The 14,134-nt window shown below is 42.2% G+C and overlaps 1 protein-coding gene across 48 annotated transcripts; it reads left to right on the forward strand.

The window, feature by feature from the left end:
• Positions 1-5,784: 5,784 nt before the first annotated feature.
• LOC103635325 (formin-like protein 7) lies at positions 5,785-12,226 on the forward strand. 48 transcript variants are annotated; one of them, XM_035961694.1, is made up of 13 exons: positions 5,787-6,763; positions 7,606-7,687; positions 7,787-7,834; positions 7,930-8,575; positions 9,126-9,249; positions 9,428-9,555; positions 9,757-10,246; positions 10,344-10,457; positions 10,575-10,643; positions 10,735-10,858; positions 10,960-11,096; positions 11,446-11,702; positions 11,850-12,206. In XM_035961694.1, exons 1-4 carry the CDS (start codon positions 5,822-5,824, stop codon positions 7,938-7,940), a joined length of 1,083 nt encoding a protein of 360 aa, XP_035817587.1. In that variant the 5' UTR covers positions 5,787-5,821; the 3' UTR covers positions 7,941-8,575; positions 9,126-9,249; positions 9,428-9,555; positions 9,757-10,246; positions 10,344-10,457; positions 10,575-10,643; positions 10,735-10,858; positions 10,960-11,096; positions 11,446-11,702; positions 11,850-12,206. The 48 variants fall into 48 exon arrangements, 42 of the variants coding, with proteins under 42 accessions (XP_035817605.1, XP_035817587.1, XP_035817583.1 ...); XM_035961690.1 differs by having other exon boundaries at positions 8,861-9,249; positions 10,575-10,858; positions 11,850-12,226; XM_035961692.1 differs by having other exon boundaries at positions 10,575-10,858; positions 11,850-12,226.
• Positions 12,227-14,134: the final 1,908 nt, after the last annotated feature.

Raw genomic sequence — 14,134 nt, forward strand, 5'->3', positions numbered from 1 at the left:
ATAATATTACTTTTGCACTCATATACCGCTGGTCTATAATAATATCACTCTTTCTATATTTTAATGTAAATTAAGTTACTGTAATTGCTTCCGCGTATTCGTTTCTCCGATGTGTTGTAATATCTGTGTGACGGGTGAAACGCTCTTGGGAAAGGTAAAGAATACAGATACCGAACTTGTCAAGTGATCAGGTGCATCTACAGGATTGTCCGAGGTCCGATGGACAAGGACAACTGTAGGTGGGCCTAATGACTTGGGAGGTTCTGTCACATTGTTGTTCCTGCGGTCGCACATCACCTATTGCCACTGTTCGCATTGTGTCTGTCAGAACCTCAGCTACATCATCAAGATCAACTTGCTCTCTTGGAGAGCCATTAGTCTTATCAAATACAACATCACTAGAGACTTCAACTAATCTTGACGATTTGTTGAAGACCCTATACGCCTTTGTATTTGAGTCATAACCTAGTAAAAACCCTTCTACAACTTTGGGAGAAGACTTCGAATGTCTACCCTTCTTTACCAAGATGTAGCATTTGCTCCCAAATACACGAAAGTAGGAAACATTGGGTTTGTTAGCACTAAGGAGTTCATATGATGTCTTCTTGAGGAGGCGATGCCGATAGAGTCGATTTATGGCATGGCAAGCTGTATTCATAGCTTCCGACCAAAACCGCTCAGGCGTCCTGTACTCTCCAAGCATTGTCCTCGCCATGTCAATTAGTGTCTTGTTCTTCTCTCTACTACACCATTTTGTTGTGGTGTGTACGAAGCGGAGAACACATGCTTGATGCCTTCCTCCTCAAGATACTCTTCTACCTGAAGATTCTTGAACTCTGATCCATTATCGCTTCTATCTTTTTCATCTTCAGCTCAAACTCATTTTGAGCTCTCCTTAGGAAGCGCTTTAGTGTTCCTTGGGTTTCAGATTTATCCTGTAAAAAGAACACCCAAGTGAAGTGGGAAAAATCATCAACAATTACAAGACCATACTTACTTCCCCCGATGCTAAGATAAGCAATGGGCCCGAAGAGATCCATATGTAGGAGTTTCGGTGGTCTTGATGTCGTCATTACGTTCTTGCTTTGATGAGTGGTTCCCACCTGTTCTACTACCTGGCACGCTACACAAGATCTGTCTTTCTCAAAACAGACATCAGTTAGTCCTAACACATGTTCTCCCTTTAGAAGCTTATGAAGGTTCTTCATCCCAACATGTGCTAGACGGTGGTGCCAAAGCCAGCCCATATTAGTCTTAGCGATTAAGCATGCATCTAGATCTGCATTCTCTTTGGAGAAATCAACTAAATAGAGCTTGTCGTCTAATACACCCTTAAAAGCTAATTAACTATCACTTCTTCTAAAGACAGATACATCAATATTTGTAAATAAGAATTTATAACCCATACGACATAATTGGCTTACAGACAACAAATTGTACCCGAGTGATTCTACTAGAAACACATTTGAAATCAAATGCTCGGCAGTGATGGCTATTTTGCCCAAACCCTTGACCATGCCTTGGTTCCCATATCTAAAGATGATAGTGTCTTGGGAATCCTTGTTCTTGACGTAGGAGGTGAACATTTTCTTCTCTCCCATCATGTGGTTTGTGCATCCGCTATCAATGATCTAGCTTGAGCCACCGGATGCATAAACCTGCAAGGTAATTAAGCTTGGGTTTTAGATACCCAACTCTTGTTGGGTCGTACAAGGTTACTCACAATAGACTTTGGAACCCAGATGCAAGTTTTGTCTCTCTTGCACTTAGGTCCCAAACTTCTAGCAAGTACTTTATCATTTTTGCATAACAGTACAAATGAAGCATCACATGTTTGATAAAGCATTGCTGGTCCAGTTGATGCCTTCCTAGGCACATTAGAAACAATATGATGTCGCCTAGATCTATTCCTACCATGAGCATATGAAGAACTAGATGCAACCCTGGCATAGGAATTAAATGTAGCATCATGACATACAAGTAAAGCGGCATGATTATAACTCCTATCATGATGAGCAACACTAGAAACATTCTTAACATGAGCATAAAAATAGGCATGGTTCTTTTGGTCATGTGAAGAGCTATTAGCCATAGGAGCCTTCCCTTTCTCCTTGTCAAGAGGGGTGTCTACCAATGGTGTAAGCATCCCTGGTAAATTTTAATTTCTCATAATTATCCTTGCAAGTCTTAAGTTGAGCATTAAGACTTGCAACATCATTATTCAAATTAAGAATGGTAGAGGCATGTCTATTGCAAGCATCAATATCAATATCTTTACATCTATTACAAATAGACACATGCTCCATAGATGAACTAGTGACATTCACTTTTTCTAGCTTAACATTTAAATCAGCATTTAAACTTTTAAGACTATAAATAGAATCATGGCAAGCAGATAGCTCAGAATACAATAGTTCATTTTTCTTAATTTCTAGAGCAAGAGATTTTTTAACATTAATAAATTTATGATGTTCTTCATACAGAATATCATCTTGCTTCTCTAGCAGCCTATCCTTTTCCTTAAGAGCATCAATTAATTCATTTATCTTATCTACTTTAAATCTATCAAATCCCTTAAATAGATTACTATAATCTACCTCATCGTCAGAAGATTCCTCATCACTAGAAGAAGTGTACTTAGGTGTATCTCGTGTACGTATCTTCTTATCCTTAGCCATGAGGCACATGTGTCGTTTGTTGGGGAAGAGGGAGGATTTTTCGAAGGCAGAAGCAGCTAGTCCTTCATCGTCGAAGTCAGATAACGAACAATCAGAGTCCCATTCTTTTCCAATGTGTGCCTCGCCCTTCGCATTCCTATAGTTTTTCTTCGTCTCCTTCTTCCCTTTCTTTTTCGTAGTCATTGTCATTATCTGGGCATTATGCTATAAAATGACTAGACTTACCACACTTGAAGCAGGAGCGCTTTCCCTTTGACTTGTTCTTGTTGGGATACTCCTTGCATCCCTTCAAAGCGGTCTTGAAGCGCTTGATTATAAGCGCCATTTCATCTTCATTGAGTCCGGCAGCCTCCACTTGTGCTACCTTACTAGGTAGCGCCTCCTTGCTACTTGTTGCTTTGAGAGCAACAGGCTATGACTCATAGAGAAGAAGCGGTCCGTTTGCAGCATCGTCCACAAACCTCGCTTCCTTCACCATCATGCGCCCGCTCACGAATTTTCCGAGAATCTCCTCGGGTGCCATCTTTGTATACCTGGGATTCTCATGGATAACATTTACAAGATGAGGACCAATAACGGTAAATGACCTTAGCATTAGTTGGACGACGTCATGATCCGCCCATCTTGTAGTTCCATAGCTTCGAATCTTGTTCACCAGGGTCTTGAGCCTGTTGTAAGTTTGGGTTGGCTCCTCTCCCCTTATCATGGCGAATCTCCCCAGCTCGCCTTCCACCAGTTCCATCTTGGTAACCATGGTGGCATCATTACCCTCGTGAGACACCTTGAGGGTATCCCATATTTGCTTGGCATTGTCCAAGCCCCTGACTTTGTTGTATTCATCCCTCCATATGGATGCTAACAAATCAGTAGTAGCTTGGGCATTTTTATGTATTTGCTCATTAATCAATATAGGATTATCAGTACTATTGAAATGCATTCTATTTTCAACAATTTCCCATATACTAGGATGGAGAGAAAATAAGTGACTACGCATTTTATGACTCCAAAATTAATAGTCTTCTCCATCAAAGTGTGGGGGTTTCTGAGCGGAATAGATAGCAAATGAGCATTTGAATTATAAGGGATGCGAGAATAATCAAAAGGGTAATTCTGATTAACCGTTTTCTTTTTTGACGAGGAGTCTTCGTCATCGACATCCCTTGGTAAAGAGGAGGAGGTGTTGTTGTAGTAGATGATCTTCTTTATACGCCTCTTCTTCTTCCCATCCCTTTTCTTGTGACTCGAGCCTGAGTCAGTGGGCTTGTCGCCTTTTGGCTCGTCGACGTAGAGGGTCTCCTTCTCCTTGTCGTTGATCACCATCCCCTTACCTTTAGGATCTATCTCTTCAGGAGGTTAGTCCTTGAATGAAGAGTATTGCTATGATACCAATTGAGAGCACCTAGAGGGGGTGAATAGGTGATCCTATAAAAATCAAGACTAAACAACACAAACTTGGTTTATGAAATGTTAGTGAAGTCAAAACCAAGGGCTATGACTAGAGAGGGAGAGAACGAGAAGAGACAACTTCTTCACTTAATTGCTCTTCACAAGATGAGTATTAAACTTAGAGCAATTATAAAGTGAGTAGAAGTAGAGAGAATCGCACAAGAATAAAGATAGGTGACACGGCGATTTTTTTTCTCGTGGTTCGTGAAGAAAACAGGTGACGCCTAAGAGGGGGGTGAATTAGGACGTCTAAAACTTTCACTAAACTAGGCCACAAATAAATCCCTAGAGCAAAACCTATGCAAATAATCAAACTAGAATGTGCAAACTAGGTTTTGTCTAAGTGTTGCTATCTCTACCGCAATGGCTAAGTTTCAATCTACACTATATAAGTATAAAGACAAGATTGAAACTTAAATGCTTAATATAAATGTGGAAGCTTAAAGAGCAAGGTAGAGATGCAAACTCTCGTGGATGACACCGGTATTTTTACCGAGGTATCCGGAACCATGCAAGGTCCCGACTAATCCTCGTTGGTGCCCCTACGCAAAGGGAAGCCCATGTGAGGGCCAAGCACCTCGGTCGAGTAACTCCGTAGAGAGTCGCGGGCCTTCTCCACGCGCAAGTGGTGCTCCGCTTCCGGCTCCTCTCGGACGCTCCCCGTCGTCTCCACTATCGACCTTTTGGCTGAAAACGCCGCGGGCCTCGTTCCCTCCGGTACACGGTGGCAGCCGTGACACAAACGCGGTTGTCACGGTCTCGCAAGACTCTTGCCCCACTCCGTACAATTACAACGGCTCGCGCAAAAGCCAAGGGGTTGTGTGGTTTATCTAAACTCACTCAACTAACTAGGATTCACCTAGAGCAAGCGCTAGAGGGTCTAACTAACCTAAGCACTTCGCAAAGCACATACGCTAATTACCGAGTGATTCTATTAAGCACTTGGGTGTATGAGCTCTTGGAAATGTGAACTATGTGCCTTGGTATGTCTCTTGGGATCCCACGAATGGAAATGGCTGGTTGGGGGTGTATTTATAGCCGCCAACACAAAACTAGCCGTTGGAGAAAATATGTGCTCTCTGCGGCACACCGGACAGTCCGGTGGTTCACCGGATAGTCCGGTGCGCCTAGTCGTTGGCCTGACACCGTAGGTGACCGTTGGCGCTACAGGCTTTTTACACCGGACAGTCCGGACTTCACACCGGATAGTCCGGTGGTCTTCTCTCCATAGTGCCACTTGGAACTAGTCGTTAGGGTTCCTATTTCCTGGTGCACCGGACAGTCCGGTGTGTGGCACCGGACAGTTCGGTGCTTCTCGCACAGACAGTCCGCAGGCAACACTTCTTTCTTCTCTTGGACTTCACTTGATCTTCATAATGTCTTATTTTGAGGTGTTGCTTTCCTCAATGTCTTGGTCCAAGTTACTTTAGCATCCTGTGAACTACAAACACAAACACTAGCAAACACATTCGTTCATAGGTTGTGTTAATCATCAAACACCAAAACTCATTTAGCCAAATGGCCCGGGGTCCATTTTCCTTACAATCCCCCCTTTTGGTGATTGATGACAATACAACCAAAGCAAGCAAATATAACAAACATTTGAATAAGAATATGCAATCTACATGCTAGGATGCATGTTTGTCCCCACAATCTCTACTACTACTTATGTGTATAGTGTAGGCGTCCACACCCTCATGTTCTGCCGCTGGCGCACCCCGCCCCGCGTCCCGCCCGCGGCCGCACCTCACCCCGCGTCCTGCCGGCGGACGCACCCCGCCCGGCATCCTGCGACCTTCCTTCAACGGCGCAATCCATGCGCAATTCCCGTTCCCACCGTATCGGCCTCGCTCGCGCAATCCATGTGGCCTAACCTTCAATCAAGGCTCCGGGCAAGGTTTCCATCGTTGGCGAAGCACCAACCTCCATCCTTCTCCACGCTCTCCTGGAAGACTATCATCCATGGTTTACGGAGAAATCACGCCTCCCCAGACGTCCACCAGGGGCTACACCATGACCCCGCCCCCTCTCCCACACCGCCGGCCAGCCTCCATCGTCGATGGAAGGGCGCGATCTCCGCAATCCGCAGGCCCCTTCCCCCACAAATGCCGCCATGGATGGCGGGTGCAGCGGATTTCGCCTCCATCCCGCTTGGCCCCCTCCGCGCACAGCCAGCCGCATGCCCGCGCATGGCGGATCCGCCTCCCCCTCCGCCAACGAGCATGCGCCAGCACCCGATCCTCGCTCGCTCAGCCATGCCCTCGCTCGGTCCCCTCCGCGCACGCGCAAACCACCGTTCCCCCGCCCGCTCCACTGATCCCCATCCCCCTCAGATCCTCCCTGCAAATCAAATCCCCATGCCCGCAGCGCCTCGCCTCGGCTGCTCTACCTCTATCCCGCGACCCGCGAGATTGGAATCGCGGAGCCCCGCCGCCCTCCTCCAAAACGGCATCGTCTCTGCTCGGGGTCACCTTTCCTCCCTCTCACTTCCTCTTCTTCATTTAGGTGTGTTAGTTAAGCAGAGGAGGTGGCTTTGCTTGTTGCTCGTGTTTCTGCGTGGATGCGTCCAGGGGTTTAGCAAGTCGCTGGCCATGACGGTGCTCTTCGAGATCAGGGACAAGACCTTCTTCGCCGTCGCGGTACGCCTCCTGCCTCCATCCCCCTCACGTCACGTCGCCTGCTCTTTGTCCTGTCCTTCTGCTTGCTTTCCCTGTCTCTCCTTGCGTGCGTCGTTGTCCCGTGTAACTGCGTAGACGGGTCGGGTGCACTCCCGCCAGGTGTTCGGTGGTATGCCGCCGCGGCGTTCCTCTTTGCTCGGCTTTTGGGTGCGACCGTGGGAGGTAAATTTGTTAGGACGACAATTGGCGGTGGTTCGATCCCGTCACAGCATCGTGCGGTAGCTGCAGAAGTGCAGATTCGCTGGTGGAGCGAACAGGTGAAGCGCCTTGGAGTCGAATTCATGGTTCGATTCGCTTCAGTTTCTACTGCTGCTGAGCTGAGATGACTTCTTTTTATTAATTTTTTAAGTAGTGACAAGTTGTTTGCTGTAGATTGGGAGCTCGGATTTGTTTAGGCTCCTCCACCGGGAGAACTAATTGTGCGCTCGATTTGATGCGGCCAAATTTTTTACCCCATTTAACTCTATGCGGACTGTATCTGCAATTTGCTGGAGCTGTTGCACTTTCCGAATTCGTGATCCTGCCATATCGGTAGTGTCCTCTGTTTCTGGAGGACTGTCACCAGTTCTGATATGATGCTTGCCCTCTTCCACAAGAATTGATTCAGCAGAGTACACTTGAAATAATGTAGCTTGAGGATTGCGTCTTCAGAGGATGAGGGATTTGTCAGGATCTGGACCTAGCAAGACAAACAAACCCACTTTATTTTCAATATTTTCCAGTCCCTGCCTTTATACGTTTATTTTTTATGGCCTTTGTTTCGAGCACTGGATTTACTCATGCTCTGTAGTTATATTTGCTAGATTCTGGCTATGCGCCATCCTAGGAAACTCGTATTGGCAGGCTGTTTAACTGCACTAAGAAGGCTGTTTAACTACACTAAGAGTGAGTATATTCTGAATTTTACATGCTGACCTATGGTATCCTTTTATTATATGTTCAGATTTTAACAAATAATTTAATTGATTTAGTTATTAATTTTAGGTCATGACAGCTCTATCGACTTATCTAGGTTGGGTTGCACCAAATCTGGTAAGCTACTATAATGATTTTTGGGTGTCACTATGTCATGAAGGCAAAGTAGTTATTTCTTTTGTGTGTGTCTGTTTGCTTCCTGCAATGCATAGAGCTGTCATGACAAAAATCATGATGCAATACAAGCAGAATATGCTTCCTGAAAGACAAAGTAATCACAAAGTTGAGGCAGATAAAATGGTTGAGCAAACCAATCAATCTGAAGTTAGCTTTGTGAAGGCTGAGCATCTGAATGGAAGTAAAATTCGGCAGACAGGCATTGAGGATTACTCCTATGACAAGGATGTTGTAGAGATCAAACTGCCAGACACAGATCTTTCTTCTGATTATGGTGTTCATTTTGTCAAGGATGTCTGCATTGATGAAGGAGTTCTTCCTGATCAAAAGATTTCATCAGAAAAGCAAGTAGACCAAAAAGTGTCTATAAGCTTTGATTCCAGGGAAGAGATAAGTGCTGACTCTACAAAAACTGCACATGAGTTGAAATCGAAAATAGTTGTCCTACCTGTCAAGTGTGATACTCATGACAATATTGTGGAACAGAACTCCTCATGCAAAAAGCGTGATCTTGAAGATAACAATACTACAGATGTATCTACCGAGTCTAATGATGAGGGATTAAATCCCAAACAATTACCATTTCATGAAGTTGCACAAGATTACCAGGAGGTTGATAGTGTCATTTCGGAGAGCAATGAAAATCAGGACCGACTTTTCACTGGAGATGCAACCCATCAGGTATGCAACTACTTAAGTTATACAAGATAATATTTGCAACTAATCTGTATGATCACCACTTCAGCCCTTGCAATTCATTCTTGCCTTCAATGTGTATCATATTGTTTGATGATTATATGTAAAATGTAAATTATCTGTTCTGTTCTCCAAAAAATGTGATTTGGCATTACATCTGTAGTTTATTTGGCTCAATAAATGAGCAACTGCATGTATAATTTTAACTATTCCATCACTTATGTACCTCAACACCACTGGAGCACATAACATGATTGATCTCTGTTACAGGTTTCATCGAATGATTGTTATGAAGCTGGAATTAGTATCGCGTCAGAGGCCAGTAATTTATCATTTTAAAAACTGGCACTACATCTTGAAAAAAGGATAATTTATCATTTTATTACGTTGTATACGGACTAATAATTTATCATTATATTATACCGTATATCTACTAATATTTTATCATTTTATTATGTTGTATACTGAGTAATAGTTATATGTGCTAGAATTTTTACTCTTCGTAGCATATGACAACGTTTGACTTCTCTTTTAGGGACTTGAGAAATATGTTATGACAAAGCTGTTTAATCGGGTATTCGCATCAGTCCCAGAAGATGTGAAGAGTGATGAAGAACTTTTTGAGAATTAACTTGTACGAGAATGAAACATCATGGCTGGTATGAGAATTAACTTCCCTCGTTTTTTGGCATTTTTTTGCTTGATGTATTGCATCTCTGGCAAGCTGCACACATGAATAGGTTTCTGGCAGAAACTGAACCAGGATTGAATTGTACTTGTGTCTTGCGTTGGGTTGGTCTTTTGGATCTTTCTATGTATTATGTCTATACTTTGTAGACTACTGGCCAGCCACTACATTCGCGTATTACTCTTCCATTGTGAGTTTTTGCTCTTCACTATCCGATGCCCACCAATCTAAGCAGCCAAGGCATGCATACCTAACCTTCTCGAGGACAATTCAGGAGGTTTGCTTTTTTCCTCCCTGTTTTATACTGGCATACTACTATATACTTCATTGATTTTTTTAGCAGGGTAAAAAATATAAAGATAGATTTTTAGAAAATAACAAATAGTTCATAAAATTATTTCAGCTGATGAACCTTTTAGAGTTCTTTTATTATATAATGCCATTAATTGCTAACAGGGTGCACGTCTTCTATTTCTAGGTATGGTGCATAAAAAAGTAGGAACCACAATGAGATTGTGATGCTGCTCAGGGCACATGCCTTTTGTGTGATGTCTGAATGTTCATAGCCCTTGTGCTCCTCATCCACCCATTTTAAGAATATGCTCACGTCTCATGATTGTGTCTTTCTTCAGAATCTCAGCTGTTCCTCATGTGGAGAACCTCCAGAGGCTCACATGTATTCCTACACTCACCGCAACGAGAATCTGATTGTTCTTGTGAGGCACTTGCTGCCTAAATATTGTTTACCTGGTGAATCAGAAGGAAAGATTTGGATGTGGACTTGATGCTTAAGGTGTGAACGTGAAAGTGGGGTCCCCAGATCATCACGAAGGGTGATAATGTCAGCTGAAGCACACTACCTTTCATTTGGGAAGTTCCTTGAACTTAGTTTTTCAAGCCACTCAACCGCTAGAAGGCTGCCAATATGCGGGCATTCACTCAATACGGATTGTCTGCGCTTTTTTTGGGTAAGCTCAAAACATCAGCTGCATTTCATAAATTATTTCGCTTCCATTGTATTGTACTACCTTTTCTGTTCATTTATTTGGGATGTGTCAACTTCAGGTTGGGCTCCAAAGTTGCAATGTTCCCGTATTCCTCAGTCGAAATTTACAATGCCTGCAAACCACAGCCTACTCTTGAGATTCACAACCCCGATATGCACAAAGATGCCCCAAGGTATGTTTATACGCATCTCATTGCACTAAGGTATTTGGCTGATTTAAAAGCAGATTCATGACTCGCAAAAAAGTAAAGGGCTGCTGTTTGAAGCTGTTTTGGTTTTGATTGAACCAGGTTGCTGCCCTCGTGTTTCGTGCTCTGATTGTTGAGTCTTCAATGAGAGCTGATTCCAGTTATATAGAGGTGAACAAGCTTTTGATTATTTCTTTTGTTAATTTGGTGCAACATATAGAGGTGAACAAGCTTATTAAAGGAAGATCCTTGTACAATCAAGAGTTCATACAATAGATGAAACGATATTGTGATTCTCTCAATGGTGGCTTCATGAGCAAGCAATCATTCACCTTGTTCACTAAAATTTCAGACTGTAGCTCAGATAAGGCTTTGAGCATTCCTTGGTAGTATTATATTTCCTTTGTCGCCACCAACTTTAAGTAGTATTAAAAGAATTTTTCTTAACTCTTACATTTCATTTTCCCTGTTCTTTTTTGCGTAATAGCTACAATGCTTCCGAGAGAAGGGAAACCGGCAAAGGGGAAAAGAGACGAATAGAAGGGCATTGGTGCCCTCTCACACACAGGCCAAGTATACATCCACATGCCACAAGGCTGAAGCTTCCACATGAACAAGAGAATGGTGCACATTGCCTTACATGACACATTTATTTCCCAATCACTGTGCAATTCTTAGTTTAGTTCTGTATTGGTTGTTGCCAAATAATTTGTGAGATATTGAGATCGATAACTTGGTTTAAGTATTGCACCTTTTGACAAATATAATTTGCCATGAACATGGATATTGAAGGCTATACTCTGAAATGCAGTCTCACTACATAATTGACTAATAAAAATATGTTTTCTTATTACATGATTCTGTTTAGTAGAATCTATGGTTTTAAGGTCATAGTAGTTTTACGATCGTATACTTGAAGTTCTGGTCCGATTCAGGATCACTATTTTAACAACCTTGTGTGGTTAATTTGCAGGATCGTGATAGCTATTGCAAGATGATGCACAAGTACATAGGATCAGATGTTACATAACTTGTGACACTTCCAGTCATAATTTTTGAGCCAATGACAATGCTTCAGAAAATGGCTGAGCTTTGTTAGGTGTTCCATTTTAGTTATCTGTCTACTTCCTTTAAACTGGTTCTGGTTATATGCGCGCGTATCTATTATTATGTATAAGCATTGTTGCTACTGGTCCTTATCGAGAATCGCATAAGGAGACAACTTCATGGGTATGTTCAGATAGTTTATCTTTTGTTGCTTATTGTCCGTGTAAATACACAAGGCGCCTTTGATAGCACTTGGTTTCCCTGTTGGGATTTTTAGCTTGTCTTAGTATCCAACTTACACCACCATCTGATATCTGATCCTGACAACAGGCTAGGAGGCTTAACTGACGGTTTCGACCTTGGGATGAACATGCTGTTGGGAGGAGACAAGGAAGATGATGGCGGTTCAAGCAAGTCGCATGGCAAGAGCGGAAACCGAAAGAAGCACCTGAAGAACAACAAGAGGAAGAGGCATTAGCCCTGGACTCACACTCCTGTATCACTTCAACATACTTGAGTGTGTGACATGTCAGTTATTTTACAGATATGTTAGTTTTACCATAGTATTGTTCGATGTGATCCTAGCATGCCCGTGAATGCTTTGGTTCCCTATAGAGCTGTTGATGTCTTACACAAATGTATTACAAAACTTTTTTCATAACAATATAACACACATTTGTACATAAATTACCGTGGTATTATACGTTCCCGTTGCAACGCACGGGCACACACCTAGTGTAGTCTCAAGGTTACCAATTTAAACCAATGGCGGACCATTTGAAGACAAGTGGTAGACTTGTGAGACGTAAGAGTTCTTGTAGATTTGCAGTGGAAGCTTGTTGTCTTTCTTCGAGGACTTCATTTCCCTTACAATGAGACTATTACATGAAATAGACTTGAAGAAGATATTAGTCTCAAAGTCTTAGACTATAGAGTAACCTCCCCCTGAATGTGTGCATGCAAGTTTTGAATACTTGTAGAAGACATGCACTTTGATTTGATATCAAGAGTGGCAAATTATCTATAATCCGAGCTTTTGGCACATATAAATTAAATGATACTATTTGTAGAATATGAATTTCTAAAGCATTAGTGTCATTTACTTAGGGTTGTTAAATAAGCTATGTGTCGTGCTTAATTAAACATTCTAAAACATGTAGGTTTGCTCAAGATTATGAATTGAAAACAAGCAATCCTACCATATGATTGACCTAGTATGCATGCATTTAAACAAAAGTAAATACCAATTGTAATACTAGGCATAAAAGGTAAGCTAGATTCAAGAAAAATAGATACGCATATCTAAAAACCAGAAATACAATAAATCTAGTTACCTTAGCCATGGGTGGGGAAATTTGGGTCCAAAATATTCACTAACCCACTTGCCAATAAACTTGATCCAATATGATGTATCCCATGATATACATCCCTAATTTGCCAAGTCTCCAAATTTCCCGTAATCCTTTGGACTACTCACTTCCCTTTTGGGATCCAAACCTTCTTGGTGTTTTTCATGGTTGAAATTATTTCCTTTGGCAGCCAGATGCGTTTGGCCCCCTTTCCTTTGTTGGCTTGCTTGTTGACCTTGATTGCTCTCACCTTTTCATTCTTTTTCTTATTGATCAAATATGGTGTAGTAGCCTTTTTGTCCACCTTATTGATGTAGGTGTTGGAGATTTTGCTTGTTGGCTTTTGCTTGAGCTTTTGCTTTTGCTTATCCCCGGTCATTGCCTTGCATTAGAAAGACTTATGGCCTTCCATGTAGCATAGCCTACAAATCACGGTTTCTTCCTCCATAGGCTTGTTCACTCCCGCAGTGGTGTTATCCTGTGGAGGTCGGATTTGTTTCGCTTTGCCTTTCTTGTCATACAAAGCCTTGCCAAGGCGAGCCACTTCTTGCCTTAATTGCTCATTTTCCTTTGCAACCTCATCCGAACATGTTTCTACAACAATATTCTCAACCAGAACTTGGTTGCAGGAGTTAGAATCATCAATTAAATCAAAGCAAGAAGTAGAAGCATCCTTTTTAATAATTTCAGGAAATTCAACTAAAGATGCTCCTGGGGTGCTACCAATGTTTTCTAGCTTAGTAGTTAGCTCATTGTTGTGTATGCTAAGAATTTTCATTTCTCTAGCAAATTTTCAATAGCTTCTTGAGAACTAGCTAACTTAGCCTTAAGTTTTTCATTCTTTTTAATAAGGCCATCATCGGTAGCTGTGGATGTAGCACTAGACTCTAATTGCTCAATTTTAGTTGACAACTCACAATTCGAATTTGCAAAAGATTCAAATTCTTCTAGCAACCCTTTATAGTCATTTTGAGAGCTAATCAACTTATTTTTCAAATTTTTAAGTTAAGCTTTTTGTTTAGTGCATACATCTTGAAAAAATTTAACGACTTCCGCAAGCTCATCTACGGAGGGCTTTCCCTCACCTTCATCATCACTACTACTTTCATCACTAGAGTATGGAATACTTATTTTACCTCTTCCATAAGGCACTTGTGTGATGACCGTGATGAGCGTGATGAGGATTGGTGGTTGCGCGTCCTTGGATGTTCATCTTCGCTTGAAGAATCGTCCCAAGTTTTGACACTTGTTAGCGCCTTGCCTTTG

The sequence above is a fragment of the Zea mays genome, chromosome 8 (genome assembly GCF_902167145.1).
Source record: "Zea mays cultivar B73 chromosome 8, Zm-B73-REFERENCE-NAM-5.0, whole genome shotgun sequence".
In the NCBI taxonomy this organism is placed as follows: domain Eukaryota; kingdom Viridiplantae; phylum Streptophyta; class Magnoliopsida; order Poales; family Poaceae; genus Zea; species Zea mays.